Source organism: Salmo salar, chromosome 07 (genome assembly GCF_965601325.2).
Source record: "Salmo salar chromosome 07, fSalSal1, whole genome shotgun sequence".
Classification (NCBI taxonomy): Eukaryota; Metazoa; Chordata; class Actinopteri; order Salmoniformes; family Salmonidae; genus Salmo; species Salmo salar.
This window is the reverse complement of record NC_138297.1, coordinates 48656074-48683487: the sequence shown is the minus strand read 5'-3', so window position 1 is coordinate 48683487 and position 27414 is coordinate 48656074. Positions and strand designations below refer to the sequence as shown.

Sequence of the window (27414 nt, the reverse complement as noted above, 5' to 3'; positions counted from 1 at the left end):
TCACTCACCCTGTCTAACATTCTGATACAGAGGGAAGGGGATGTGATTCAGCCACTCACCCTGTCTAACATTCTGATACAGAGGGAAGGGGATGTGATTCAGCCACTCACCCTGTCTAACATTCTGATACAGAGGGAAGGGGATGTGATTCAGCTACTCACCCTGTCTAACATTCTGATACAGAGGGAAGGGGATGTGATACAGCCACTCACCCTGTCTACCATTCTGATACAGAGGGAAGGGGATGTGATTCAGCCACTCACCCTGTCTAACATTCTGATACAGAGGGAAGGGGATGTGATTCAGCCACTCACCCTGTCTAACATTCTGATACAGAGGGAAGGGGATGTGATTCAGCCACTCACCCTGTCTAACATTCTGATACAGAGGGAAGGGGATGTGATTCAGCTACTCACCCTGTCTAACATTCTGATACAGAGGGAAGGGGATGTGATACAGCCACTCACCCTGTCTACCATTCTGATACAGAGGGAAGGGGATGTGATTCAGCCACTCACCCTGTCTAACATTCTGATACAGAGGGAAGGGGATGTGATTCAGTCACTCACCCTGTCTAACATTCTGATACAGAGGGAAGGGGATGTGATTCAGTCACTCACCCTGTCTACCATTCTGATACAGAGGGAAGGGGATGTGATTCAGTCACTCACCCTGTCCAGGAAACACTGGAAGAACCACTTCATAGTGTACAGGCTGGTGAACACCTCCTGTGTGTCCTGAAACAAAGGTCAATGAGCCATTACCACTCCGTGTGTGTGTGTGTGTGTGTGTGTGTGTGTGTGTGTGTGTGTGTGTGTGTGTATTTAAACAGTGGCCTTGGTTTAACAGCAGTGGTGAATCCGCCAATGTGCCCAAGGCCCCATATTAAAAGCAGAATAAAAGCCATTTCTGTGTGTGCATGGTTGTGTGTGTAGACATGGCATTTCTCTCTCATTCCACCACCCTTTAATCTCAACACATCAAAGGCTGCTGCTGTGGCACTCAACTCAGTCCCCCATACCAGCAGGCTTAGGGCTGTCATTTATATACCACTACCCCCTGCCCCAGGCTGTGTGTGTGTGTGTGTGTGTGCGCTCTGCGGGCCTCACCAGGTGTGACTTCAGTTTGGGCATCATCTTCTTGAGGATGCGGTCATGGTGCTCCTGGAAGCGCATCAGCTTGGGGAAGCCGGGGATAAAAAACCCTAGAGGGGAGGAGATCACAGAGCATTTTATCAAATGGAGGAAATGAGTGTGGTGGTTCTCCTTGTGTGTGTGTGGGTCTGAATGGAAGGGACGTGAGATTGGGCGAGCTCTATAGATATCTGGTAAGAAGTTGTAAGGGAGGGTTCTCTAGAAATATGTTTCCTCACATTTTATGGGGCCCAGAAGAGACAGCCTAAGTCCTTGAAAGGTATGTGAGAGTGTGTGTGTGTGTATACAGTGTGCGAGTGTGTTTATATTCTATCCATATGGCACGTTCCTGTGTCAGTGGGGTCACGTTGGCCTTAAGGAATGTTTGGAGTAAAAGACCAGAGCTAACTATCCTATGTGGTCTAGGGCGTGGCTGTTCATGCCTACTTAGTGTCTGGTCTAGTATGCTACCCCTGAATTGACTTGTATCCCATATGGTGCACATGTATGGCATGGCTTAGGCGTGGGCTATTGCATGACGGTCTAAAGCTTCTATAGGATGTTACACAGTGTGTAGTGTGTGTGTTTTGGTGTGTTTACCGTGCATGGCGTGTTTCTGTCCAGACAGCAGTTTGACCAGAGCCCAGAAGGCATCCTCTTCATTCATATAGATGAGCAACAGAGCAGTGATCTGACTCATGCCCTGGCAGTACCCCACCTCCTATACACACACACACACACACAGTTTTATAATGTACAGACAAACACGCATGCAAAACTGCACACAAACTCACTTCTCTATATCTACACAGGAACAGAAGAGGTCGGTGGATGGAGAGAACAGGGGAGGATGATCAGGAGGAGCTGGATGAGGGGATAAAAGATGGACGAGGCTGTAGAAAACAGTTGATTGGGGAAAGGAGAGGTAGGGTAAAGAAAAGAGGAAGCGTTGAGGTGTCGGGGGAGTCGTTCTGGAACGTGTGTAGTGTGACTCACCGTGTTGTACACGGAGTAGGCTGTTAGGACGTGGAACAGAGCCTGCTGCCTGAAAACAACAACAAACAGTCAACCTACTAACGACTAGACATCATCTGATGGAAGTGCAGGTTAACTAACAGGAACACCTCAGGAGCTTCCCAACTGATCCCAAAAAGCTGTTGAATTCAGGTTGCTTTTTTATTTAACCAGGTTAGTCTCCTTGAGATAAATTGTATTTTTCAAGAGAGATCTGGTCTTCTCTCATCATTCAAATGCTCTAATAGTCGTATTGTCTTCTAAATGAGATGAACAAATGGATTAATGATTTTTACTTCCTATATTTGGCAACCTTTGTGTTTGAGGTAGTTGGAAGTTTTATGCTTTCATGGTATAGCTGTGTTTGAGGTAGTTGGTAGTTGTATTGTGTCCTGGTCAGTATCGAGGCAATGTGTTTAGTTACTGTGAGGCTGTGCCTGCCAGGTCCGTGCTGCTCTCTGACTCTGCAGGCCACAGAGTTTATTTCCCAGGGGCCCTTGGTTCTGGCTCTCTCCATGACGTCATCAAGCAGAAGTAAAAACACAGAAAAGGGACGTGTGTCCTCTCACTTCCTTATAGGGAAATGTCAATGTCAGCCATGGCCCAGGCTACGACCAGGGTTTTCTTCTTGTCAGGGCACACGGTCAAGAAAAACTCCAGGCCCTAATTAAAGGTACTATTCTGTAGTGACTAAGTGTAGATGTTGTACTTCTCATCACCTGGAGTATGAGAAACTGACTTGACGTCATAGTGGTGCATGAACATGACGTGGTCCCTGTGTGTGTGTGTGTGTGTGTGTAGACAGTTGGAGGGAGATACTGACTTGACGTCGTAGCGGGTCATGAACATGACGTGGTCCCTGTAGGTTCGGTTCACATCCAGGTCAATCTGACGGACGTCAGGAGACAGACCTCGAGCCCTGAGCTTCAGCTTCTACACACAGGAAGCACAACACAGAGTCACTGAGGGAGTGTGTGTGAGAGTTTGTGAGAGTTTGTGAGAGTGAAATACAAAGGAATAAAACTACTCATCCATCCCGCAAATGTTTATTGAGTTATAATAAAGCTCAGTTGTGAATAGAAACTCAGTATTCCAGTGCTGAGACACACACACACACACACCTCCCCCCGTAATAATGGATGAAGCTCTGAAATCTAATAAGTCCAGGGTTTGCCGCCCTGGTTATGAATGTTAATGAGGCCTGGGCTATAATGAAGCTGGCTGAGTGGAGAGGGACACTAGGAGAGTCAGTGTGAATGTGTATAGTTCCTACATGACTTTGCCCAGGGAGGAAGGGTGTTAGTCCTAGAGAGTACTATAATTCAGGGAGGAAGGATGTTAGTCCTAGAGAGTACTATAATTCAGGGAGGAAGGATGTTAGTCCTAGAGAGTACTATAATTCAGGGAGGAAGGATGTTAGTCCTAGAGAGTACTATAATTCAGGGAGGAAGGATGTTAGTCCTAGAGAGTACTATAATTCAGGGAGGAAGGATGTTAGTCCTAGAGAGTACTATAATTCAGGGAGGAAGGATGTTAGTCCTAGAGAGTACTATAATTCAGGGAGGAAGGATGTTAGTCCTAGAGAGTACTATAATTCAGGGAGGAAGGATGTTAGTCCTAGAGAGTACTATAATTCAGGGAGGAAGGATGTTAGTCCTAGAGAGTACTATAATTCAGGGAGGAAGGATGTTAGTCCTAGAGAGTACTATAATTCAGGGAGGAAGGATGTTAGTCCTAGAGAGTACTATAATTCTCTGCTGTGACCTTCTGGCTCGTGTTTCCATAACGTACCTCGTAGAAGTCTTTCTTCTCCTCCTTTATTTTGGGAACGTCGAGGAGCAGACACCACACCTCTCCTCGGAGCTGTAGGGGAATTCCCTTATAGATCCGCCTCACCAGCTGGAGGGAGACATGGATACGGGGAAAAAGACATTCTTAGTGCAACATCAAAGAGACCATGCTTCACCTTTCAACCACACCCCTTAGCCCTAACGCTCAAGATTCAAAATGCCGTTTTGCCAAATCAAATTTGAGCTACACAACTGAACAGTTTTCATGATGAATTGAGAGTATGAATAAATCGGACTCACATTCAGCATTAAGGGGGTACAATCAATCATCAAGAAAACATCAATTAAATGTTACTCAAGTGGACAGTATGAGAGGACAGGTATGCGTGTGAAGGACAGGGATGCATGTGAAGGACAGGTATGCGTGTGAAGGACAGGTATGCGTGTGAAGGACAGGTATGCGTGTGAAGCACAGGGATGCGTGTGAAGGACAGGTATGCGTGTGAAGGACAGGTATGCGTGTGAAGGACAGGGATGCATGTGAAGGACAGGTATGCGTGTGAAGAACAGGTATGCGTGTGAAGGACAAAGTATATACAACTATTATTCAAATCAAAATGTATTCATAAAGCCCTTCTTACATCAGCTGATTCTGGGTGATTGGAAAAGAGGCTATAGGTGATGTGTGTCTGGACCTCTGGGTAGATGGAGAGGAGATTTAGAAGGGGAGACCTACCCATCTGACCAAGGAATCTGGTCATGCTCCGTGTGTGTGTGTGTGTGTGTGTGTGTGTGTGTGTGTGTGTGTGTGTGTGTGTAAAGGGGTAAAGTCATTCCATAGACAGAAGGAGAGGAAACATCTCCAGGACTCCAGAAGTGGAAAAGATCAAGTCTTAAAAGACAAACTGTTGGAACAGCAGAGTTAATCGTTGTAGTGAAATCTCCTTTGACAGCTATTAAAATCGCATTGGGCCAGTAACTGAAACTGGTGTATGTGAGAATAAATCACACACAACACTACACTACATGACCAAAAGTATGTGGACACCTGTTCTTCGAACATCTCATTCCAAAATCATGGCCATTAATATAGAGTTGGTCCCCCCTTTTCTGCTATAACAGCCTCCACTCTTCTGGGAAGGCTTACCACTAGATGTTGGAACATTGCTGCAGGGACTTGCTTCCATTCAGCCATGAGCATTAGTGAGGTCGGGCACTGATGTTGGACGATTAGGCCTGGCTCGCAGTTGATGGGGTTGAGGTCAGGGATCTGTGCAGGCCAGTCAAGTTCTTCCACACCGATCTCAACAAAGCATTTCTGTATGGACCTCGCTTTGTGCATGGGGGCATTCTGTGCGGCAGGTAGCCTAGTGGTTAGAGCGTTGGACTAGTAGCCGAAAGGTTGGAAGATCGAATCCCCGAGCTGACAAGGTAAAAAAATCTGTCGTTCTGCCCCTGAACAAGGCAGTTAACCCACTGTTCCTAGGCCGTCATTGAAAATAAGAATTTGTTCTTAACTGACTTGCCTAGTTAAATAAAGGTAAAATTAAAAAAACAATAACTGTCATGTGGAAACAGAAAAGGGCATTCCCCAAACTGTTGCCACAAAGTTGGAAGCACAGAATCGTCTAGAATGTCATTGTATGCTTTAGCATTAAGATTTCCCTTCACTGGAACTAAGAGGCCTAGCCCAAACCATGAAAAACAGCCCCAGACCATTATCCATTATTCCTCCTCCACCAAAAACTTTACAGTTGGCGCTATGCAGTCGGGCAGGTATCGTCCTCCTGGCATTCACCAAACCCAGATTCATCCGTCGGACTGCCAAATGGTGAAGTGTGACTCATCACTCCAGAGAACATGTTTCCACTGCTCCAGAGTCAATGGCGGCGAGCTTTACACCACTCCAGCCGACGCTTGGCATTGCGCATGGTGATCGTAGGCTTGTGTGCGGCTGCTCGGCCATGGAAACCCATTTCATAAAGCTCCCGACTAAGTTATCGTGTTGACGTTGCTTCCAGAGGCAGTTTGCAACCAATGTTCCCTCAATTTTTGGGGCACTGAGCTAATTTCTGGTCTGCTGAGCGCAAACTTTAACATTGTGAAAATTCTGTGCAACATCCAGCGCGTGTTTACTGTGAACACTGAGGCTGTACCCACTTTAAGTTAGTTATAACAGTGACCAAGTAGGCTACTGTGGCTATTTGATCATAATGTAAGCCTAGAGTGGCCTACCATAAAAAACTATGGAGAAAATGCATCCCATAACATTTTAACATGGAAATAGCTGTTCTATCATTCAGCCTACAGTAGCAGCTTTTCAAAGATGCCTAGAAATGTACACATTTTGTGCTCTTGTAGGAAGCAATCACTCCCCTATTGCTGTCTACAAATGATCTATAACTGGGCTAATAACTCACTAACGAGGAAAGGATATGAACAAAATGTACACACGTGGCTACATGCAGCTTTCACTTTGATCTCAAAACAAGCGCATCTACTCATGACCGCTCATGCTGTAAACACAGTCCAGTTCAAAGTAAATGGTACAGATACATATATGGCAACGGCCTATTTGCATATAGGTCTACTGCAGCTCTGATTGTTCATGCCGCACCAGTCTGTGTAGAGTGCGGGTTGAGCAGTGTGTCAATACAATAGAATCCTACTCCAATCCGTTCTGCCTACAACAATCTCTTGCATAATTTGTTTTGTTTCGGTATGTTACATTGAAAGTGGTTAATATCGTGTTGATTCTATCACAATTACCACAGGAAAGGGAAACAGTGTTAACAGGGAAGACTAGAACATTGGCCACCAACCTTTTCTGAGTTCAGATTGATTTCTGAATCAAAATGCAAGCCAATTTTTTTTATTTTTTTTTACATGACTTAAAAAAACACAAGCCTATGCAACATTAACCAATTAAAAACAGTACTATAGCCATGAGGTAAAAAAAAGTACTGTAGCAATATAGGCCCAATACACTATCAACGCATATTGGCTTTGCTTGAATTGCCCTGCCAATGAATTGCTGTTCAGGTAAGTTTTTTTGAATTATATTTTGAAATTTGAGGTGGGCTATATGATCACACTGGTAATAGATCTGTTGATGTATTTCTTGTGAGGCACATCTGAGCATTTAAATAATTAGCTTTCTTTTTATTGTACTGGGCAGATGGTGCCTGCATTTGATGGTCAGTCTCAGCAGAGAAGGAGCAGCAGACTGAGGGTCCGCCTCAACAACGCTCTGCTCTCCCTTTCTGACTCTGACCAAAAAGGGTGGGGAAACTCGGGTCGCACCGCATTATTTCTGCCACATGCACACATTCATGTTGTTACTCCTATGAACAGAGAAAGTGAAATATTCCTGGATATTAAAAAAGACCCAAGCCGCTAATAATAACAATGCAAACCTATACATACACTTTCCAACTCATTCATTACTGCTACAACGATTGTTGTAGCGCTGAGTAGCAATAGGAAGAACGTGCATTTTATGGCTTATAAAAGTGTTGAATACAAAGTGTTGACAGTGCTGAGTAAGAACTTAGACATGAACTCACTCATAAAAACAGCAGCTCTTTGCTGTATTCGTTGAGTCTCTCTAGTCATGGTTTTGAAATATCACAATATCAATTTTGCTGTAGCTTTCTTTTATGCCTGCTACGTTACTGCAGACGCGGTAATCTGAGCAATCCGATTGGCCAGCAGTAGGCATATAGTGCACTTGATTTGCTCTCTGCGCCCGCCAGACAGATGAATTGGTTCAAAATGGCAACAGTTCACCTACCCGGCGCGCAAGGCAGCTGAATCAGGTGCACCTACTGCCAAACAGCCCCGAGACGAAACATTTATAAAATTAGGAACACAAGGCTTTATCGTTGTTGTTTTTTTACAGAAATCTTTGGCGATCAACTAGGAATGCCTTGGAGATCAACCAGTCGGTGAACACTGATCTTCACTCAACTTTCTAGAGCAATCTCATGCTTCTCTCGGTGGGCTGATAATTCTGCACAGTAGTCCCGGGGAGCAGCGCACGTCATAGAGGAAACATTGGCTGCAACCAAGGACAGATGATTTTTACTCTGCGGTCCCGTTCTGTACGCTTTTTGACCTACCACTTCGTGGCCGAACCGTTGTTGCTCCTAGACGTTTCCACTTCACAATAACAGCACTTACAATGGACCGGGGCAGCTCTAGCAGGGCAGAAATTTAACTAACTGACTTGTTGGAAAGGTGTCATCCTATGATGGTGCCACGTTGAAAGTCACTGACCTCTTCAGTCAGGCCATTCTACTGCCAATGTTTGTCTAGGGAGATTGCATGGCTGTGTGCTCGATTTAATACACCTGTCAAGCAACGGTGGCTGAAATAGCCTAATTTTAAGCAGTTACCACATACTTTTGTAGCGTGTCATATACATACATACACACATATATATTACATACACACATATATATTATATACACACACAATCTTCATTACTCAGCAGGCGGAACACAGAGAGAGGTGGGAGGAGAGAGAGAAACATTGATTTGGAAGGAGATGTGTTTAGGCATCGGATGGCCAGTGATGGGTGATAATTAAAGGTTAACGAATCAGTTTAGGTTGTATGCTCATAATGCATGTTAGTCTGTGTGTGTAGTATACATGTTCTGTGTGAGTGTGGAGGTGTGTGTTTATACTGTGTGTGTGTGCCAGATAGACCCACTCAGGGCTTGACGTCAACAGCGACAGCCCAGTAATTAGGGCTCTAATGAGGAAGTCAATGAGTGCACCTGTTCCACTAATCATCCATTGGTGTGTGTGTGTGCATTTGTGCGTGCGGTTTCCTTTTGGTGAGTTTATTGTGTGTGTGGTGTGTGTGTGTGTGTGTGTGTGTGTGTGTGTGTGTGTGTGTGTGAGATCTAAATGGCTCTTCAGTGTAGAGGTCTCTCCTGGTCGCTGCACTCCGCAGTCCTCTATTTGTACCATAAATTCACTGTCACATCAACACCTGTGCCAGGACCCAGGCTCCGCCCTACAGCAGATTTTTAGTAGATCTACAGATTACACCTGCCTTACAGATGCTAGAACCTGCCTTACAGATGCTAGAACCTAGAACCTTATGACTGCATTAGTATGCTATTGTTTTCAGCAGCACAGGAAACAAAGAGCCATCAACCGTAACCTGTTTAACCAGCCGAGAGAAACGAGCGGAGTACGGACTGACAGAGGGGGAACAACAAGTCCTTGGTTGCTGCTTGTCACGCAATTCTTGAAACTGGAGAAAGAGAGAGAACAAGGCTAAAACATTCCCCTAGCCAAGGTTCATTTAAAGACAATCTCCAATTCCCGCTGGAACCACCTCAGAGTACAACTGAAGGACAACAGAACTGAATGCCCGAGGGCCCAACACCTATCATAAAGACCCCAAACTCAGGCACTAACAAAGACGGCTATTACAGAGACCAGACCCCTATAAATGCTCTTCAGGGAGAGACTCACTAATATTTGTTAACCAAAGAAAAGATGTGAGTGAGGCACGAGGAGAAGAATGTGGAATGTAATATTTGACAACAGGAATGTGGGAATGAGATATTTTAAGAGACTGCAAGAAGGGGGAGAGATGGTGAGGGAGGACGAGAGAGAGATCGTACCTTCTCACTGTTCTTATACTTGTCCCAGCTCTTCATCATCTTCAGCCATTTTGAGGTCCTTTCTACCTCTAAGTGTTTTTGCTGAGGGGACACAGGAAGTGGCGTGTTAACACTTCCTCATTACCAAAACTCTGGAGGAACTGTATATGCAGACAAATATGCAGTGTCATACATTTTGCTTCATAAAATAAATAATACATTTTATGACGTAGGATGAGGCAAAGGTTACAGTGACATTAGAATGCAATCTTAAAATCAGCTCAGAACATTATGAAACTCATTGTGAGCTACAGTAGAAGACTACAAAATGTTAGGATTCTGAAAAGGGAAGAACTAATCAATTCTCAGCAACCAGAGTTCTATTCATAGCAGTGACAGTAATCGTTATGCGTGTGAAAGACACTTTGTTCTTTCTCATCTGTGAAGGTCATTTTACAGCAGCACAGACATGTGGGATGGGAGCGATGTAGTTAGCCCTGAGGGTCTGAAACATGGTCGCTCACCTTCTCTTCCACCGAGTCGTAGGACGGAAGTTCATTCTCACTGGAGAGGAGAAAACAAACAAGCTTTAGTATTACACAGCTTTGGTTTATTTTTTAGACACATTCTTGCTTTGAAAATATACAAGGTATCAATCATTGTTTGTCCATGGGCTTAGCTAAGGCTTTGCTGGTCTGGGCCTTTCAGAACATTACACATTTGGTAGATGGGTGGAATGTTATTAGGCCGTCTCTCTGTCCAACTCAACTCCCTCATACGCGGTGAAGACGGACAAGATGGAGCCCCAAGATGAGGTGTCTCAAAGTCAATATGGGCCACTCAAAGATTCATTCCAGAGGAAGTGGAGTCATTAAAGAAATAAATGCTTCAACTGCCAGAGCTCGTTTAACCTTCCCTAACACTCATCAAAGGGAGGGAACATTACACGTCAGCAGCCAAGCAAACAGGAAATAACACATTAAAACATTCCTCCATTCTGGCTACTGTCCTGTCCCAGTTTCAATGCCTCTATGTCTATCCATCAGTTACACTATGAAACTAACAGTTCAGAGCAGCACAGCTCTCTGTACCACTCAGCCCACTGGCTTAGATCATAAAAATAAATAGGGATTTCCCCAAGGTGGGGGCCTGTTCCAAAACTCTCAAAACGCATCCTTCCTTCTTTTAGTAATATTAACTAATCTGTCCATGACTGGGCAAGTGAAAGTAAGGTTTCCTCTCCATTGCTTTAACCAATCCAACATTGGTCAGATCTATGATGACTTCATGGATGGAAGGGAACAGAGCCTGGGTCCCATCCCCCACTTCCTGTGTCTCTGTCCTGGGACTGCCCTGACCCCTGAACCTGATCTTTAACTCATACAGGAAGCACAGAGAGTTTGCATTCCCTTCTTTTGTCCCTCATTGTCATCATCACACCTAGTCAGTATGACCTAGAAAGGGCTCTCCTTCATAGGCTATTTCATGGAGCTGGAGGCCTCATCTCTACTGTCTTAACCATGGGCCCCAGCTGTGTCCTAACCAGTCCAAAGTCCTGGCATTAGGCCACAACCATAACCTTCAGCCAAGCCCCCATCTGCTCTCTTTCCATCACTCTCTCCCAGACCATAGCCTTCACCCAGGGCCTCAACCTCTCCATCCTTCCCTCTCTCCAGACTGTAACCTTCTCTCCAGACCGTGACTGGCCCTGGGCCCCGGCACGTCATCCCTCTCTCCCATATACTCTCGCCCTGGGCCTGAGCTCCCACACTGATGCCCTGTGATTGTGGCTAACCCTGCAGCTTCCTGCTTAGACCAGCCCACATGTGCCAGCCTATATATAACTGTTATAACTGCCTAAGAACAGTGTTGTTTAAGAGCCATGCAACCCCACTGCTGGCCATGCCAAAGCCACAACACACCAGGCTATAGAGAGTCACTTTCTCCTACTTCAAGACAATGGTAGTGTTTTAAACTAGTGTTCTTTGAAGCTTACTGAAGTGAAATATCAGAACACAAACAAGGGGGAAGATTGTGGTGTGTGTGTGTGAATGATTCACATTTCAAAGTTTATTTGCCATGTGTAATGAATTGATCACTTAAGGGTGTGTGTGTGTGTGTGTGTGTGCGTGCTCTTACTGTACGAAGCCGAAGCGGTCAATAACTTTGTACAGGTGGAAGCTTGCATCCTCCCAGGGTTCCACAGTGGCACCCTCTTTTCCCTGCAACCAAAGAGCCTCATGGGTAAAGCAATGAATAACAAGTAGTTTGAAATGTATTTGTGCTATAAAAAATAAAAAACATCCTTGGGAACATCTTTTTCTTTTCTTTTTTTTTAAAACTTGCAGCACAAATGAGAATGAATACAAATGAGATACATTACTTAACATTCAAAGTAACTTGATGCCTATAAAGAACTGGATGGCTACATACTTTGTAAACATCGACACTATTATAATTGAGATAGAAACATGAACATCAGTGTTATTCTAAACTGAACTAAATATAAACGCAACATGTAAAGTGTTGGTCCCATGTTTCATGAGCTGAAATAAATACATTTTCCATACGCACAGAAAGCTTATTTCTCTCAGATTTTGTGCACAAATGTGTTTACATCCCTGTTAGTGAGCATTTCTCCTTTTGCCAAGATAATCCATCCACCTGACAGGTGTGGCATATCAAGAAGTTGACTAAACAGCATTAACATTACACAGGTTCACCTTGTGCTGGGGACAATAAAAGCCCACTATAAATGTACAGTTTTATCACACAACAAAATGCCACAGATTTCTCAAGTTGTGCAATTGGCATGCTGACTGCAAGAATGTCCACCAGAGCTGTTGCCAGAGAATTGAATATTCATTTTTCTACCATAAGCCGCCTCTGCAGTAGTTTGAGAATTTGGCAGGACGTCCATCCGGACTCACAACCGCAGACCATGTTTATGGCATTGTGTGGACGAGCGGTTTGCTGATGTCAATGTTGTGAACAGAGTGCCCCATGGTGGTGGTGGGGTTATGGTGTGGACAGGTAGGTATAAGCAACCCAATTACCCAATTACCTTTTATCGATGGCAATTTTAATTCACAGAGCTATCCACCGCCATCGCCTCATGTTTCAGCATGATAATGCACGGCCCCATGTCGCAAGGATTTGTACATAATTCCTGGAGGCTGAAATTGTCCCAGTTCTTCCATGGCATGCATACTCTGACATGTCACCCATTGAGCATGTTCGGGATGCTCTGAATCAAAGTTAAAGAATGCGTGTTCCAGTTCTCCCCAATATCCAGCAACTTCGCACAGCCAAGTGGGACAACATTCCACAGGCCACAATCAACAGCCTGATCTATGCGAAGGAGCTGTGTCGCGCTGCATGAGGCAAATGTTGGTCACACCAGATACTGACTGGTTTTCTGATCCATGCCCCTACTCTTTTTTTTAAAGGGATCTGTGACCAACAGATGCATATCTGTATTCCCAGTCATGTGAAATCCATAGATTATGGCCTAATTTACTTACATAGACTGATTTCCTTATATGAACTGTAATCTTTGAAATTGTTGCATGTTGTGTACATATTTTTGTTCAGTATATTTACCCTCAGACAGTCTGGAGCCGGGATGGGCAACTCCAGTCCTCCACACTCCCCTACAGAGTGAGTGTGTGTGTGTGTGTGTGTGTGTGTGTGTGTGTGTGTGTACATGCTATGCTTGGCTGTGCTAGAGAGCCCTGCTGCTAACAGGTGTGAAATGAAGTGCTAGGCAGACGCACCCTGAGTCACAGCCTGACTCAAGGCAGAGGAGAGGCTGTTGAATTCAGACAATAGAAAGAAAGTCAACATTAAAAATGAGAAAATGGGAGTGGAGAATGCATGAGAGCAAAGGGGAAAATAATGAGAAAATGAAAATAAATTGTGAAGACGGAGGGGAAGATGGAAGGATTGTATAGAGAAACAAATACAAGGAAAAGAAAGAGAGGAAAGGTGGGAGACTGAAATGGAGGGGCGGCAGGTAGCCTAGTGGTTAGAGTGTTGGGCCAATAACCGAAAGGTACTAAGATCAAATCCCCGAGCTGACAAGGTAGAAATCTGTCATTCTGCCCCTGAACAAGGCAGTTAACCCACTGTTCAACGGTAGGCCGTCATTGTAAATAAGAATTTGTTCTTAACTGACTTGCCTAATAAAATAAAAAGGTTAAATTAAAACATTTTTTTTAAAAGAGGGCAAAAGAGGTGATGAAGAGTGAGGGAAGAGGGAAAAAAAGAGAGAGCTAAACAATGTCCAGCATTGGCTGAGGTCTACAAGGCTAGACTGAAGACCAGCTGGATGTCTAAAAACATCTCTCTCTCCTGCACTCCCTCTCTTTACTGGAAATCCTGTCCTAACTTAACCCAGCTCCCTCACGCAGCAGAAACTGGGTAAAATGAATATAAATACACCAAAAAGACATCTGGGATGAATAGATTGTTCTTACATCCGACGTCAGGCCGAACACGCACAGAGCCTGGAAGAGATGTCAGTGGAGACACAGACTGTGTCTAAAGCCCATGTCATGTGGTATCTGCGTATAGACACAGGCGCACACACACACAAGACAGCTGTGTAAAATCAATGTCATAGCAGAATTGGACCATGATTCTGTTCAGTGTTTCACTTTGTCAAGCTTTCCATGTTTCTGGTGTCTGTGATTGACTCCGTCACAGTTCCAGGGTATAGAATGTTTCTTCCAGATTCTCCTGTAGTCAAAGGAAACAGGAGGGAGAGGACGTACATCACACCCTTGAATGAAACCCCATTGATAGAAAACGTTGAGGTCTGTAGTGAGAGCATGAACTCCATCTTTGTCTTGATAACAGTCTCCCTTCCAGCCCCCCCCCCCCCCCCCCCGGCACTGTCATGATGAAACTGAATTGCTTTTGATTGGACTCGTTCCGCCTCGCCAACGAGAGAAAATGGACTCCTCTTGTGATCAGGGTCAAACATCAAAACATAATTAAACTCTGTGTGGCCGCCTCTCTCCTCCTCTCTTAACGAGCGGGCTTGATTATGCCCGCTGGACTAAATTAAAAAGGCTAATTTATAAACCAGTCCCAACAGCTGGCTATAGTGATGATGCCACGGCAATGAAAAGAGGTGCCACACACACACACACAAATGGTGTGGATGGACACACACACTTTTCACCATCAGACTGACAAATTACAAGAAAACAAAGCACACATCTCTGGAAACCTCCTAGAAATATTGTTAGCCCAGCTTCTGTCTGGTACTGACAGACAAACATTCAATGCTGCAGGTGATTTACTGTCCTTCATTAGCGGAGGGGTTCTTACCTTGTCATATTTGGAGACGATCTCAGCCCTCTCCTGCTCAAGCCTCAGCACAGCATCCTGCTCTGTACCAGACGCTGCCAGAGAAAACAGAGGGGGGGATGAGAGAGAGGAAGGTAGGTAGAAGAAGATCGAAGGAAGAAAAAGGACAAGCGTTCAAAATGTCAACATGTCAACCTTTGTATTGTGGTCCCAGTAGGCTCAGTGAAGGCCAATACAGACTGGAAATGGTTGTGCTGTACCGTTTCACTACTATCAAACACTAAGTGGTTCAGTTCTCAGGCCCCACACTGAGCCAGGGGTCAAAGGTTAAAGCCTGGCCTACTGTAGCCCACACTGGGGGCCACGTCGGAGTCACACTGGTGGAACCAGCAGGACTCAGCAGGGGTGGAGTGTATCATACACAACTAAGAGGCTGTGTGTGTGTGCCGTTGAGTTGGGCCACTTTGAGCTCAAAATGGAGACCAGTGTCAGAGGGACGTCTCTATGTGACAGAAGCGGTGCGTGCGCACGTCAGCTATTATGCCCCAGATGGACGATTAACGAGAAACTGTCACGCGTGACCAGGATGCTGCGAGCGAGTGACCCACCCACCCACCCACCCACCCACAACCTCCTTTACCTCAACTGTACCACTCAACCAAGTGAGTTTCCTCCATTTACAATCATTGGTTTCCTCATCAGATTATTACAGTATGATCTGACCGGTCCACACACACACTGCCACTTCCTGATTCAGCAGCCAATGGGAAGCTCAAAATACGGGAAAACACGTTAACAAAGCTGGCACAGAATATACACGTGTGTGTGTGTGTGTGTGTGTGTGTGTTCTTGGTTTGAAGCGCTGTGGTAATAGTTGAAAACTAAAAGGTCTAGGGCAGATTTATTGGAAGAGTCCTATTGGTTCTAGGAGTTAACCAAGAACGGGTAGTTCTTGAGATGGAATGTGGTCAGCCAGAATATACTGTGTATCTGTGTTTTCTAATAGCAAAAGGCTGGTACTAAAGCATCCTTCCTGATGTGAAAATATTCTGGTACACTTGGATCCAGTCAAGTCCTGATGGAAAAAGATAATGAATCTTTCCAGGCAACGGACAAATTGGCATTTCATCTGCTTTGATGTACCTGCACTGAGCCACCAGCCAAATGCACATTAGAAATACAAGTTGTGTGTGTGTGTGTGTGTGTGTGTGTGTGTGTGTGTGCGTTCCTCAGACACATTGGACTCACACTGAGATTGAGAATAAACAAAACACTGAACGTGATCTGTAAACCTATTTGTACACAGATTGAGGCAGCTTGCCGACCAAGTTAATGTGAGAATAAATACATTGCTCCACACACAGCAAAGAACACAATACTGTGTTCTTAGTGAGAGGCTATTGTAGATACACTCTGTGTGCTACTGTGTTTACTGAGCTGGTGTGAGACATGAAGTAATTCTCTCCATTCACCAGAATGGCAGAGCAGCAACCACCATACAGCTTTTCAACCCTCTCCACCAATGAGATGTGCTGCTTTGCCTCCACTAAAGAAGTACAAGGTCCCAAGAGAAGGGTGGTTTTAAAGTTTTAATCATTTTATTTTTCCTTTCCCTTTTCTTTCACTTTTTCAGTCAGTATTCTACTTTGATTCTTCCCCCCTTCCTCCCTGGGCTCGTCCGGAATTCCAATATGTCCCGAACAAACGTCGCTCTTATCGAGCCGGCCGGAATTCTTATGACAGGGTGATGTGTAACTGTCTGTCACAGTGAAAGGCATGTCGCCATGGGCTGACAATGGCAACCAGAGTGGGAGAAGGGACAGCAGTTTTCTGTCTGGAAACAAATAACACTTTTCCCCCACTGAATTTTTCCATGGTTCAGTGGAATGGAATTCTGGGTAAATGGGATTGAGTATTCCCATAGTAAAACCCAGTTTTGGCAGCAGTAACACACACTGAACCCCCCAGCAGCCATATTAGTATTCAACAGGGGCAGCGCTTAAGCAAAACACAATTAGACTCTTTCATGCTCAGGGAATGGCACTAGCATCCGTGACTCCGTGTTTGTAAGGGGTTGGAGGCTCGTTCAGAATTAGTGTTTGTTGTGTTGCTTGGACTGCTGCGACTCCTCGTGCTTACAGAATACTCCTGGACAAGCCCCTTCCTTGAGGCTACAGGGCTGCTTGAGGAAAACATACATCCCTGAACCTTTGCACTTCCAGCGAGTCACCCCATCCTCCTCCCCCTGTCCACTCCTACTCCTCTTTTTCCTGATTAGACCCCCTACCTCCCTGAACTTTCACCCCTCCCTCATCCTCCTCTGCCAGTCTCAACCGCTTCCTCTTCACATGGCAGTGCCCTGTGGCGACGGCGGCGTAGAACGGCAGGTAATTTCTCTCCCGCTGCGATTAAAATGTCCCCGTCGGTCTAGCGCTTTGCCCTGAGTGGAAATTACCCGGTTCTCCACTTTCCCTTCACTCCTGCTCTCTACTACCCGTCAAACTGCTGTGTCCCTCTCTTTCTCTCCATCCATCCCTCACAGAGGTCATAACAGAGTGTCAGAATAGAAAGATGTAATTTTCCATGCTGAAAACATTAAATCACACAGTAGGCTTCTGAAAAACACAGGAAAATGTCACTGAAAGAACAACTGGTCTCGCTCACTCACAGGTTAGGGACAACATGTTGTCAATCTGTATATAACCCATCTGTCCATGATGATTCAAGTGTTGATCAAGTCTATAAAAGAATGCACCAAGGATCATGCTTTCATCCAATCAGACTCAGAGCCTGTCTTCTGTACAACAGCCTCATCAAAAACAACAGACTTTATGATCACATCCCTCTCTCTTAGTTTTTTAAATTTGACCTTTATTTAACTAGGCAAGTCAGTTAAGAACAAATGTTTATTTACAATGACGGCCTAGGAACTGCCTCGTTCAGGGGCAGAACGACACATTTTTACCTTGTCAGCTCGGGGATTCGATCTTGCAACGTTTCGGTTACAAGTCCAACACTCTAACCACGAGGCTACCTGCCGCCCCGGCAGTTAACATAATAACTCTGCGTCTTCCTGTGTCGTCTATCTGTAAAGTATCTGTCTGTATTCATCACAACTCCTGTCAGAGAATGAGTCTGGATGACTAAACAACCGCATGACAATAGACTTTATAAATACTATGATTCTCTCTTTTAGGGTCTAGTGGTTTCTAGTCCAAGACTTGTCTTTATAACAAGTAGTGTTATTTTGCTTACTCTCTCTGCTCCTCTCTCCCTCCAAGTTAACATTTATTCCTGGTTCCTACAGTGGCTTGCGAAAGTTTTCACCCCCTTGGCATTTTTCCTATTTTGTTGCCTTACAACCTGGAATTAAAATAGATTTTGGGGGTTTGTATCATTTGATTTACACAACATGCCTACCACTTTGAAGATGCTAAATATTTATTATTGTGAAACAAACAAGAAATAAGACAGCTGCAAGTCTCTTGGGGTATGTCTCTATAAGTTTGGCATATCTAGCCACTGGGATTTTTGCCCATTCCTCAAGGCAAAACTGCTCCAGCTCCAAGTTGGATGGGTTCCGCAATCTTTAAGTCATACCACAGATTCTCAATTGGATTGAGGTCTGGGCTTTGACTAGGCCATTCCAATACATTTAAATGTTTCCCCTTAAACCACTCGAGTGTTGCTTTTGCAGTATGCTTAGGGTCATTGTCCTGCTGGAAGGTGAACCTTCGTCCCAGTCTCAAATCTCTGGAAGACAAACAGGTTTCCCTCAAGAATTTCCCTGTATGTAGCACCATCCATCATTCCTTCAATTCTGACCAGTTTCCCAGTCCCTGCTGATGAAAAACATCCCCACAGCATGATGTTGTCCCCACCATGTTTCACTGTGGGGATGGTGTTCTCAGGGTGATGAGAGGTGTTGGGTTTGCGCAAAGACATGGCGTTTTCCTTGATGGCCAAAAAGTAGAGCGACCGATTATGATTTTTCAACGCCGATGCCGATTATTGGAGGACCAAAAAAGCCGATACCGATTAAATCGGACAATTTTTATATATTTGAAATAATGACAATTACAACAATACTGAATGAACAATGAACACTTATTTTAACTTAATATAATACATAAATAAAATATATTTAGTCTCAAATAAATAATGAAACATGCTCAATTTGGTTTAAATAATGAAAATACAGTGTTGGAGAGAAAGTAAAAGTGCAATATGTGCCATGTAAAAAAGCTAACGTTTAAGTTCCTTGCTCAGACAATATGAAATCTGGTGGTTCAATATTCCTAGTTCTTCAATATTCCCAGTAAGGAAATACTAGATTGCAGTTATTAAAGGAATTATGACGCGTCGACTATTTCTCTCTATACCATTTGTATTTCATATACCTTTGACTATTGGATGTTCTAATAGGCACTTTAGTATCGCCAGGCTAATCTCAGGAGTTGATAGGCTTGAAGTCATAAACAGCACTGTGATGAAGCATTGCTAAGAGCTGCTGGCAAACGCAGTAAAGTTTGAATGAATGCTTACGAGCCTGCTGTTCCCTACCACCGCTCAGTCAGACTGCTCTACCAAATATCAAATCATAGACTTAATTATAATAAACACAGAAATACGAGCCTTTGTTCATTAATATGGTCAAATCCGGAAACTATCATTTCGAAAACAAAACGTTTGTTTCAGTGAAATATGGAACCGTTCCGTATTTTATCAAAACGGGTGGCAACCCTAAGTCTAAATATTGCTGTTACATTGCACAACCTTCAATGTTGTCATAATTATGTAAAATTCTGGCAAATTAGTTCGCAACGAGGCAGGCGGCCAAACTGTTGCATGTACACTTACTCTGCGTGCAATGAACGCAAGAGAAGTGACACAATTTCCCTAGTTAATATTTCCTGCCAACATACATTTCTTAACTAAATATGCAGGTTTAAATAAATATACTTCTGTGTATTGATTTTAAGAAAGGCAAAATATGTTTATGGTTAGGTACATTCGTGCAACAATTGTGCTTTTTCGTTAATGTGCCTTTGTTAAATCATCACCCGTTTGGCGGAGTTGAAGTAGGCTGTGATTCGATGATAAACTAACAGGCACCGCATTGATTATATGCAATGCAGGACTAGCTAGTTAACCTAGTAATATCATCAACTATGTGTAGTTAACTAGTGATTATGTGAAGATTGATTGTTTTTTTTATAAGTTAAGTTTAATGCTAGCTAGCAACTTACCTTGGCTCCTTGCTGCACTCGCGTAACAGGTGGTCAGCCTGCCACGCAATTTCCTAGTGGAATGCAATGTAAAATCGGCCATAATCGCCATCCAAAAATGCTGATTACCAATTGTTATGAAAACTTGGAAAATCAGCCTAATTAGTCAGTCGACCTCTACCAAAAAGCTAAATTTTAGTCTCATCTGACCAGAGTACCTTCTTCCATATGTTTGCTTATTTTTTTTTTTCTTTAAGCAATGGCTTTTTTCTGGCCACTCTTCCGTAAAGCCCAGCTCTGTGGAGTGTATGGCTTAAAGTGGTCCTATGGACAGATATTCCAATCTCGGCTGTGGAGTTTTGCAGATCCTTCAGGGTTACCTTTGGTCTCTTTGTTGCCTCTCTGATTAATGCCCTCCTTGCCTGGTCCGTGAGTTTTGGTGGGCGGCCCTCTCATGGCAGCTTTGTTGTGGTGCCATATTCTTTCAATTATTTTATAATGGATTTAAATGGTGCTCCATGGGATGTTAAAGTTCTGGATATTTTTTTATAACCCAACCCTGATCTGTACTTCTCCACAACTTTGTCCCTGACCTGTTTGGAGAGCTCCTTGGTCTTCATGGTGCCGCTTGCTTGGTGGTGCCCCTTGCTTAGTGGTGTTGCAGACTCTGGGGCCTTTCAGAACAGGTGTATATAGACACACTGAGATCATGTGACACTTAAAGTCCACCTGTGTGCAATCTAACTAATTATGTGACTTCTGGAGGTAATTGGTTGCACCAGATCTTATTTAGAGGCTTCATAGCAAAGGGGGTGAATACATATGCACGCACCACTTTTCAAATGTAGTTTTTTTCAACAAATAATTTATTTCATTTCACCAATTTGGATTATTTTGTGCATGTCCATTTCATGAAATCCATATAAAAATCCATTTAAAATTACAGGTTTTAATGCAACACAATAGGAAAAAAGGCAAGGAGGACGAATACTTTTGCAAGGCACTGTATCTGCAAAGGTACTGAAGCTGCATGGTTCTAATGGAAAGCCTGGTTGGAGGAGAAGTCATTTCCTGTCCTTTGTTCTTGAACTCACAGAGCCTCACACTTCACTTTATTCATCCGCCTCTCAGCCTGCCTGTGTACAGCCAATCAACACGTCCCAAGGCCAAACCTGGAGACGACCAGGCTGAGAGTGCGGCCTCTAGTCACCTTACTGCATTACATACATAGTTATGATTGGGGGAAAAAGGGATCTAGAAGGCAATCGCAAAGTGCACCAAGGCCATGTCAATTTAAGCCTTGAAATGAATAGAATGTAAAAAGTGAACAAAATAAATCACCTACTGAACAAGGGCAGAAAGTGAAATAAAACAAAGGCGAGTTCTAAATGGAGCCTGTGTGTGCTGTCATAGACGCGCCATTTTATGTCCAAATATACAAACACGAAAAACAAAAACAAACCATTAAAACTGTATGGTAACCACACGCAGCATAACACTGGGCATGCTATTAGCATTGCTTCAAAACTATACTCATTTCCACAAACTACATGTAAAAACAAACATGTTTCTACCTATACCCAACCACATCACACGTAGTTGACCTCAACAGTCAAAATGACATCACTCAATACAATGAAGGAGTCTACCCACAGTAGTTTACCCTCAAACTACACTCACAGACATGTTATAAATACCATGTCAACTTTCATGTCTCCAAGTAACGAATCTCAATTGTAAACTGTGCAACACCTTTAAGTTACATTTTTCAACAAAATTCTAATCTGACAGAAGCAATAGCTTCAAGACCAGCAGTTTGTCCTCGTAAGGTGGCAAAAACCAAGCAGTATTTTTTAAAGTCAGTCGCCTCAGTGACATGTCTTACCTCTCTTCACGCTCTCGGTTGGATCCTCCAGTCTACGGAGAGATTTAGTCCGCATTAGTGACAGCCCAGGCTAGACAAACACTACTCACAAAAAAACTCTAACCCATCCCAGAACCACCACTCTGCCACGGCAACTACGTCGCACCACAACAGTCCACGTACCAATGAGAGGAACCAGAGAGAAAGACAAATGGTGGCTTGTATTGACAGACTCCTCTGAGAAGCAGAAGGGAGATCAGAGTGGTTGAGTTTGAGGGTTACTGTCACAATGCAGCAGTTTGTTTACTTTACAAAGAGATTAGAGAACGAGAGAGGGAACAAGAGAGAGAGAGAGAATAAGAAAGAGAATGAGAAAGCGAGCAAGAGAGAGAGAGAAAGAGGGACACTGACTTCAGCATCAAGTCACCGCTATCCCACTCACAACATTCCAAACACAAACACACAACAACCCCTATTCAATACATCAGAGAGGAGAGGGAGGGAGAGAGAAGGAGCAAATAAGAGGGAGGGAAAGAGGGACAGGAGAGAGAGATGAGGAAGACAGTGGGTGAGGCCCAGGGAGAGGGAGATCAGAAAACAAGGGACAGCCAAGATAGGAGGAAGAGAAGAGTTGACAGCGTTTTGATAAAACAGCTTTCATTAAAGAGACTCATGTTCAACTCCTGTGGCGAGTCGTACACCCAGAACGATCATGTAGAGCAGGCATATCGCAGGACAGCCGGGAGAGAAGAGGAAGGGAGGGAGGGAGAAAAAGAGGGGAAGAAAGATAATGGTTTCTATCTCCTGCCATCGCTACAGTACATATCTACCCTGGCGCACACAAAACGACGTACGCCCAGGCCCAGTAAGGGAATGGCTGATGTGGCTGAAAAGCCGTTATCACTGCTAAAACATCGAGGTCATCCTGCAGGGCAGGCAGGCAGGCCTGGAGGGTTCTGGTGTCCTTTCTGGGAATGTTCTCACACTGGATACTTTCTGAGAAGGGACACATACACTGCCACCACACCGTTACTAACATGGACTCGAGAGCTATTGAGCACATACCAGTGAATGCTCTTTAAAAAAAAGGGACATAGTAAATTAATTTGAAATGAATGTTATGAAATGCATCTCGCCTTCACTCTTGCCCTCTCCCCCACTTTCTGTATTTGACAAGAGCAGCAGGATATTGGCATCTTGAGTGAGAAGTTGACCCTTCACCTCACTCTTGACTTGTGTATAGTTCTCTCTTCTCCGCTCGCTCTCTCTCTCTCTCCCCCTCTCCCTTTCCAGTCTTCAGAATTGTATATAAAAACCTGCCAGGCACTTTGGCAACTGCTTGTGTGGGCGATCTCTGGCACCACATAGCAAGATGAAAACAGAGAAGAGTGTCAAACTCCCCCGTACTGAACTTTAATGTGAATATAAAACAAGTGATTTAAATTTGCTCTGCACTCCAGTGACAAGGGGATCCGAGCTGTCTTTGTTCTGTTAGGTGTGTGTGTGTGTGTGTTTAATTAAAAACGTTTATAAAACTCATACTTTCCCTGACCTACTGGTGCTTTCCGTGTGCTACTGTAAAACGGCCGTCTAAGCTTTGCACCTGAAATCTGACACCAAAGCATCACTTCACAGCTAGGGTCGCTACTCCCTCCCCAAAGGACTGATGATCAATCAATATTCACATCAGCAATCAATCAGCAGCAGGGTAGTGCATAATCACACTGTTCACCTAAATACATCCTCTCCAGGTTTCTTCCTAGGTTCTGGCCTTTCTAGGGAGTTTTTCCTAGCCACCGTGCTTCTACACCTGCATTGCTTGCTGTTTGGGGTTTTAGGCTGGGTTTCTGTACAGCACTTTGAGATATCAGCTGATGTAAGAAGGGCTATATAAATACATTTGATTGAAGCAGAACAACTTTATGAGCAATTAAAGAGCCCATACAGTCTTCATCCACCCACCTATTCTGATTATCACTTAGAGAGAGACTCTGGATGAAAGCCTTGGTGTGGGTTGGCAGCAGTAAAGACGGGAACACACACACAGAGACAGACAGAAACACACGATGAGTGACACGCACAGTCTCATTGTTCCCTTGGGCGGAGTCGGACGCCATCTCTCGCTCTGTCCGTCTCTGTCACACAAGCACACACACAAGCCACTTGTGTCCCCACACCACACTACGGACGATGACATCATCTGCTATGAGTAATGACAGTTTGACAAGTGCAGTGTGTGACTAGTACAGTGCGCGCGCGCACACACACACACACACACACACACACACACACACACACACACACACACACACACACACACACACACACACACACACACACACACACACACACACACACACCTGTATGTTTGGGATCTATAGTGTTATCTGTAACATATCAAACAAGGAATGCAACAATATTAGTACACTGAATGACACGATTGAGAAAGAACGTGCCTAGATTCAGCAGTAGTAAACAGACTGTGTGGCACCACTACTGAGACACACAGCTGTGATTCTTACAGCCCCACGGTCACCACTGTCACCAGCCAGGCAACACGGGACAGGTGGGAGATGTCATAAGAGTCAGAGAACCAACCATAATGATCGCATCTAGTCTAATAACAGGTATACACACCCAAAATATATAGGATAGGACTGTCACAACACGTCTGGAGAGAGAGAGAAGGGATAGACATCTGGTAACATACATCACTCCCCCTTTCATCTCTACCTCCATAACACAGACATGTGAGGTCTGGATTGTTTATCAAACACGGCTGGTCAGTAGGGAGAGGGGGGATGGAGAGAGTACTCTGGTTACTTTGATATCTACACTACTGAAAGACCTCTAACCTAAGGGCCTGTGTAGAAGCAGTCACAGTCCAGCCATTTCAAGGCTAAGACAGAACTACTCTTCACTGTGAGAACGCGTGTTTCACATTAAAACAGAAAGCAGGTTGTTTTCGGGTGTGAAAAGTAACTGGATGGGAACTCTGTGCCGTTTTCATTTACCCCAGAAAAATGATTGAATACTGGTTCAGATTCAGTTTTTTAAAGGAGCCCCGAGACAGAGAGAGAAACAGAAGCAGTGCCGAGTGCCATCTTATCTAATATGTTAACTCTTACTGATACAGCTCCGTCCACCACACGCATACATTCTCCTGGGAGGCCAAAGTTACAGAACAATATGTAGCCTAGCGTTTCCCCTCTAGGTGCTTATATGGCAAACAATTAGACTAGATGCTAAAATGGCTTCGATATCGGTGGGTAGATGCTAACTGGCTACCTGCTGTTCAACACGAGGGGGGTCTGAACTCTACCTCTATCCCTCTGACAACCCAGCATGTAATGTTTGAAGCCACGCTCACACACACACACACACACACACACACACAGCGCCAATAGTTGACAACTTGATGTGTTACACTACAGAAAAAACAAATCTCCCTTTTTTTAATCTGCTGGCCATTACTTGAATAATTGAGAGAGCTACTCTCTCCTAGCAGTTAGAAATATGAGTGTTTTAAGATGGGAGATCGAGAGTGAGGAGAGAAACGTCCTTCATGTAGAATTCATTACAGAGATAGTAAGATGCCAGTGCTGCTGACCAGAGCAGAGTGGCTGAGAGGGAAGAAGACTGCAGCTTGGCACTGGAGCAGGCTGCATTAAACTGGTTACAAATCCCCATGGACCCATCTCAGCTCCAGCACAGTACAGCAGTATGGGAAAGGGGGGGAAACCTAGTCAGTTGTACAACTGAATGCATTCAACTGAAATATGTCTTCTGCATTTAACCCAACCCTTCTGAATCAGAGAGGTGCAGGGGGCTTCCTTAATCAACATCCATGTCTTCTGCATTTAACCCAACCCTTCTGAATCAGAGAGGTGCAGGGGGCTTCCTTAATCAACATCCATGTCTTCTGCATTTAACCCAACCCTTCTCAATCAGAGAGGTGCAGGGGGCTTCCTTAATCAACATCCATGTCTTCTGCATTTAACCCAACCCTTCTGAATCAGAGAGGTGCAGGGGGCTTCCTTAATCAACATCCATGTCTTCTGCATTTAACCCAACCCTTCTGAATCAGAGGTGCAGGGGGCTTCCTTAATCAACATCCATGTCTTCTGCATTTAACCCAACCCTTCTGAATCAGAGGTGCAGGGGGCTTCCTTAATCAACATCCATGTCTTCTGCATTTAACCCAACCCTTCTGAATCAGAGAGGTGCAGGGGGCTTCCTTAATCAACATCCATGTCTTCTGCATTTAACCCAACCCTTCTGAATCAGAGGTGCAGGGGGCTTCCTTAATCAACATCCATGTCTTCTGCATTTAACCCAACCCTTCTGAATCAGAGAGGTGCAGGGGGCTTCCTTAATCAACATCCATGTCTTCTGCATTTAACCCAACCCTTCTGAATCAGAGAGGTGCAGGGGGCTTCCTTAATCAACATCCATGTCTTCTGCATTTAACCCAACCCTTCTGAATCAGAGAGGTGCAGGGGGCTTCCTTAATCAACATCCATGTCTTCTGCATTTAACCCAACCCTTCTCAATCAGAGAGGTGCAGGGGGCTTCCTTAATCAACATCCATGTCTTCTGCATTTAACCCAACCCTTCTGAATCAGAGAGGTGCAGGGGGCTTCCTTAATCAACATCCATGTCTTCTGCATTTAACCCAACCCTTCTGAATCAGAGAGGTGCAGGGGGCTTCCTTAATCAACATCCATGTCTTCTGCATTTAACCCAACCCTTCTGAATCAGAGGTGCAGGGGGCTTCCTTAATCAACATCCATGTCTTCTGCATTTAACCCAACCCTTCTGAATCAGAGAGGTGCAGGGGGCTTCCTTAATCAACATCCATGTCTTCTGCATTTAACCCAACCCTTCTCAATCAGAGAGGTGCAGGGGGCTTCCTTAATCAACATCCATGTCTTCTGCATTTAACCCAACCCTTCTGAATCAGAGAGGTGCAGGGGGCTTCCTTAATCAACATCCATGTCTTCTGCATTTAACCCAACCCTTCTGAATCAGAGAGGTGCAGGGGGCTTCCTTAATCAACATCCATGTCTTCTGCATTTAACCCAACCCTTCTGAATCAGAGAGGTGCAGGGGGCTTCCTTAATCAACATCCATGTCTTCTGCATTTAACCCAACCCTTCTGAATCAGAGAGGTGCAGGGGGCTTCCTTAATCAACCATGTCTTCTGCATTTAACCCAACCCTTCTGAATCAGAGAGGTGCAGGGGGCTTCCTTAATCAACATCCATGTCTTCTGCATTTAACCCAACCCTTCTGAATCAGAGAGGTGCAGGGGGCTTCCTTAATCAACATCCATGTCTTCTGCATTTAACCCAACCCTTCTGAATCAGAGAGGTGCAGGGGGCTTCCTTAATCAACATCCATGTCTTCTGCATTTAACCCAACCCTTCTCAATCAGAGAGGTGCAGGG

General features: G+C 44.5%; 1 protein-coding gene across 3 annotated transcripts in view; it reads right to left on the bottom strand.

Annotated features, from left to right (window-relative positions):
* LOC106609340 (USP6 N-terminal-like protein) overlaps positions 1-27414 on the bottom strand; it is a 70171-nt gene that overhangs the window by 6444 nt on the left and 36313 nt on the right. For 2 of the 3 annotated variants that reach the window (XM_014208072.3, XM_014208070.3), the window contains 10 exons: positions 14896-14969; positions 11698-11780; positions 10083-10122; positions 9580-9660; positions 3939-4046; positions 2971-3080; positions 2130-2178; positions 1734-1854; positions 1110-1204; positions 672-737 (listed from right to left, as the gene is read on the bottom strand). In XM_014208072.3, coding sequence (XP_014063547.3) covers positions 672-737; positions 1110-1204; positions 1734-1854; positions 2130-2178; positions 2971-3080; positions 3939-4046; positions 9580-9660; positions 10083-10122; positions 11698-11780; positions 14896-14969 — 827 coding nt within the window. Of the gene's footprint in view, positions 1-671; positions 738-1109; positions 1205-1733; positions 1855-2129; positions 2179-2970; positions 3081-3938; positions 4047-9579; positions 9661-10082; positions 10123-11697; positions 11781-14895; positions 14970-21987; positions 24227-27414 lie in introns of those variants that run through there. The other variant, XM_014208071.3, reaches the window with a different exon arrangement.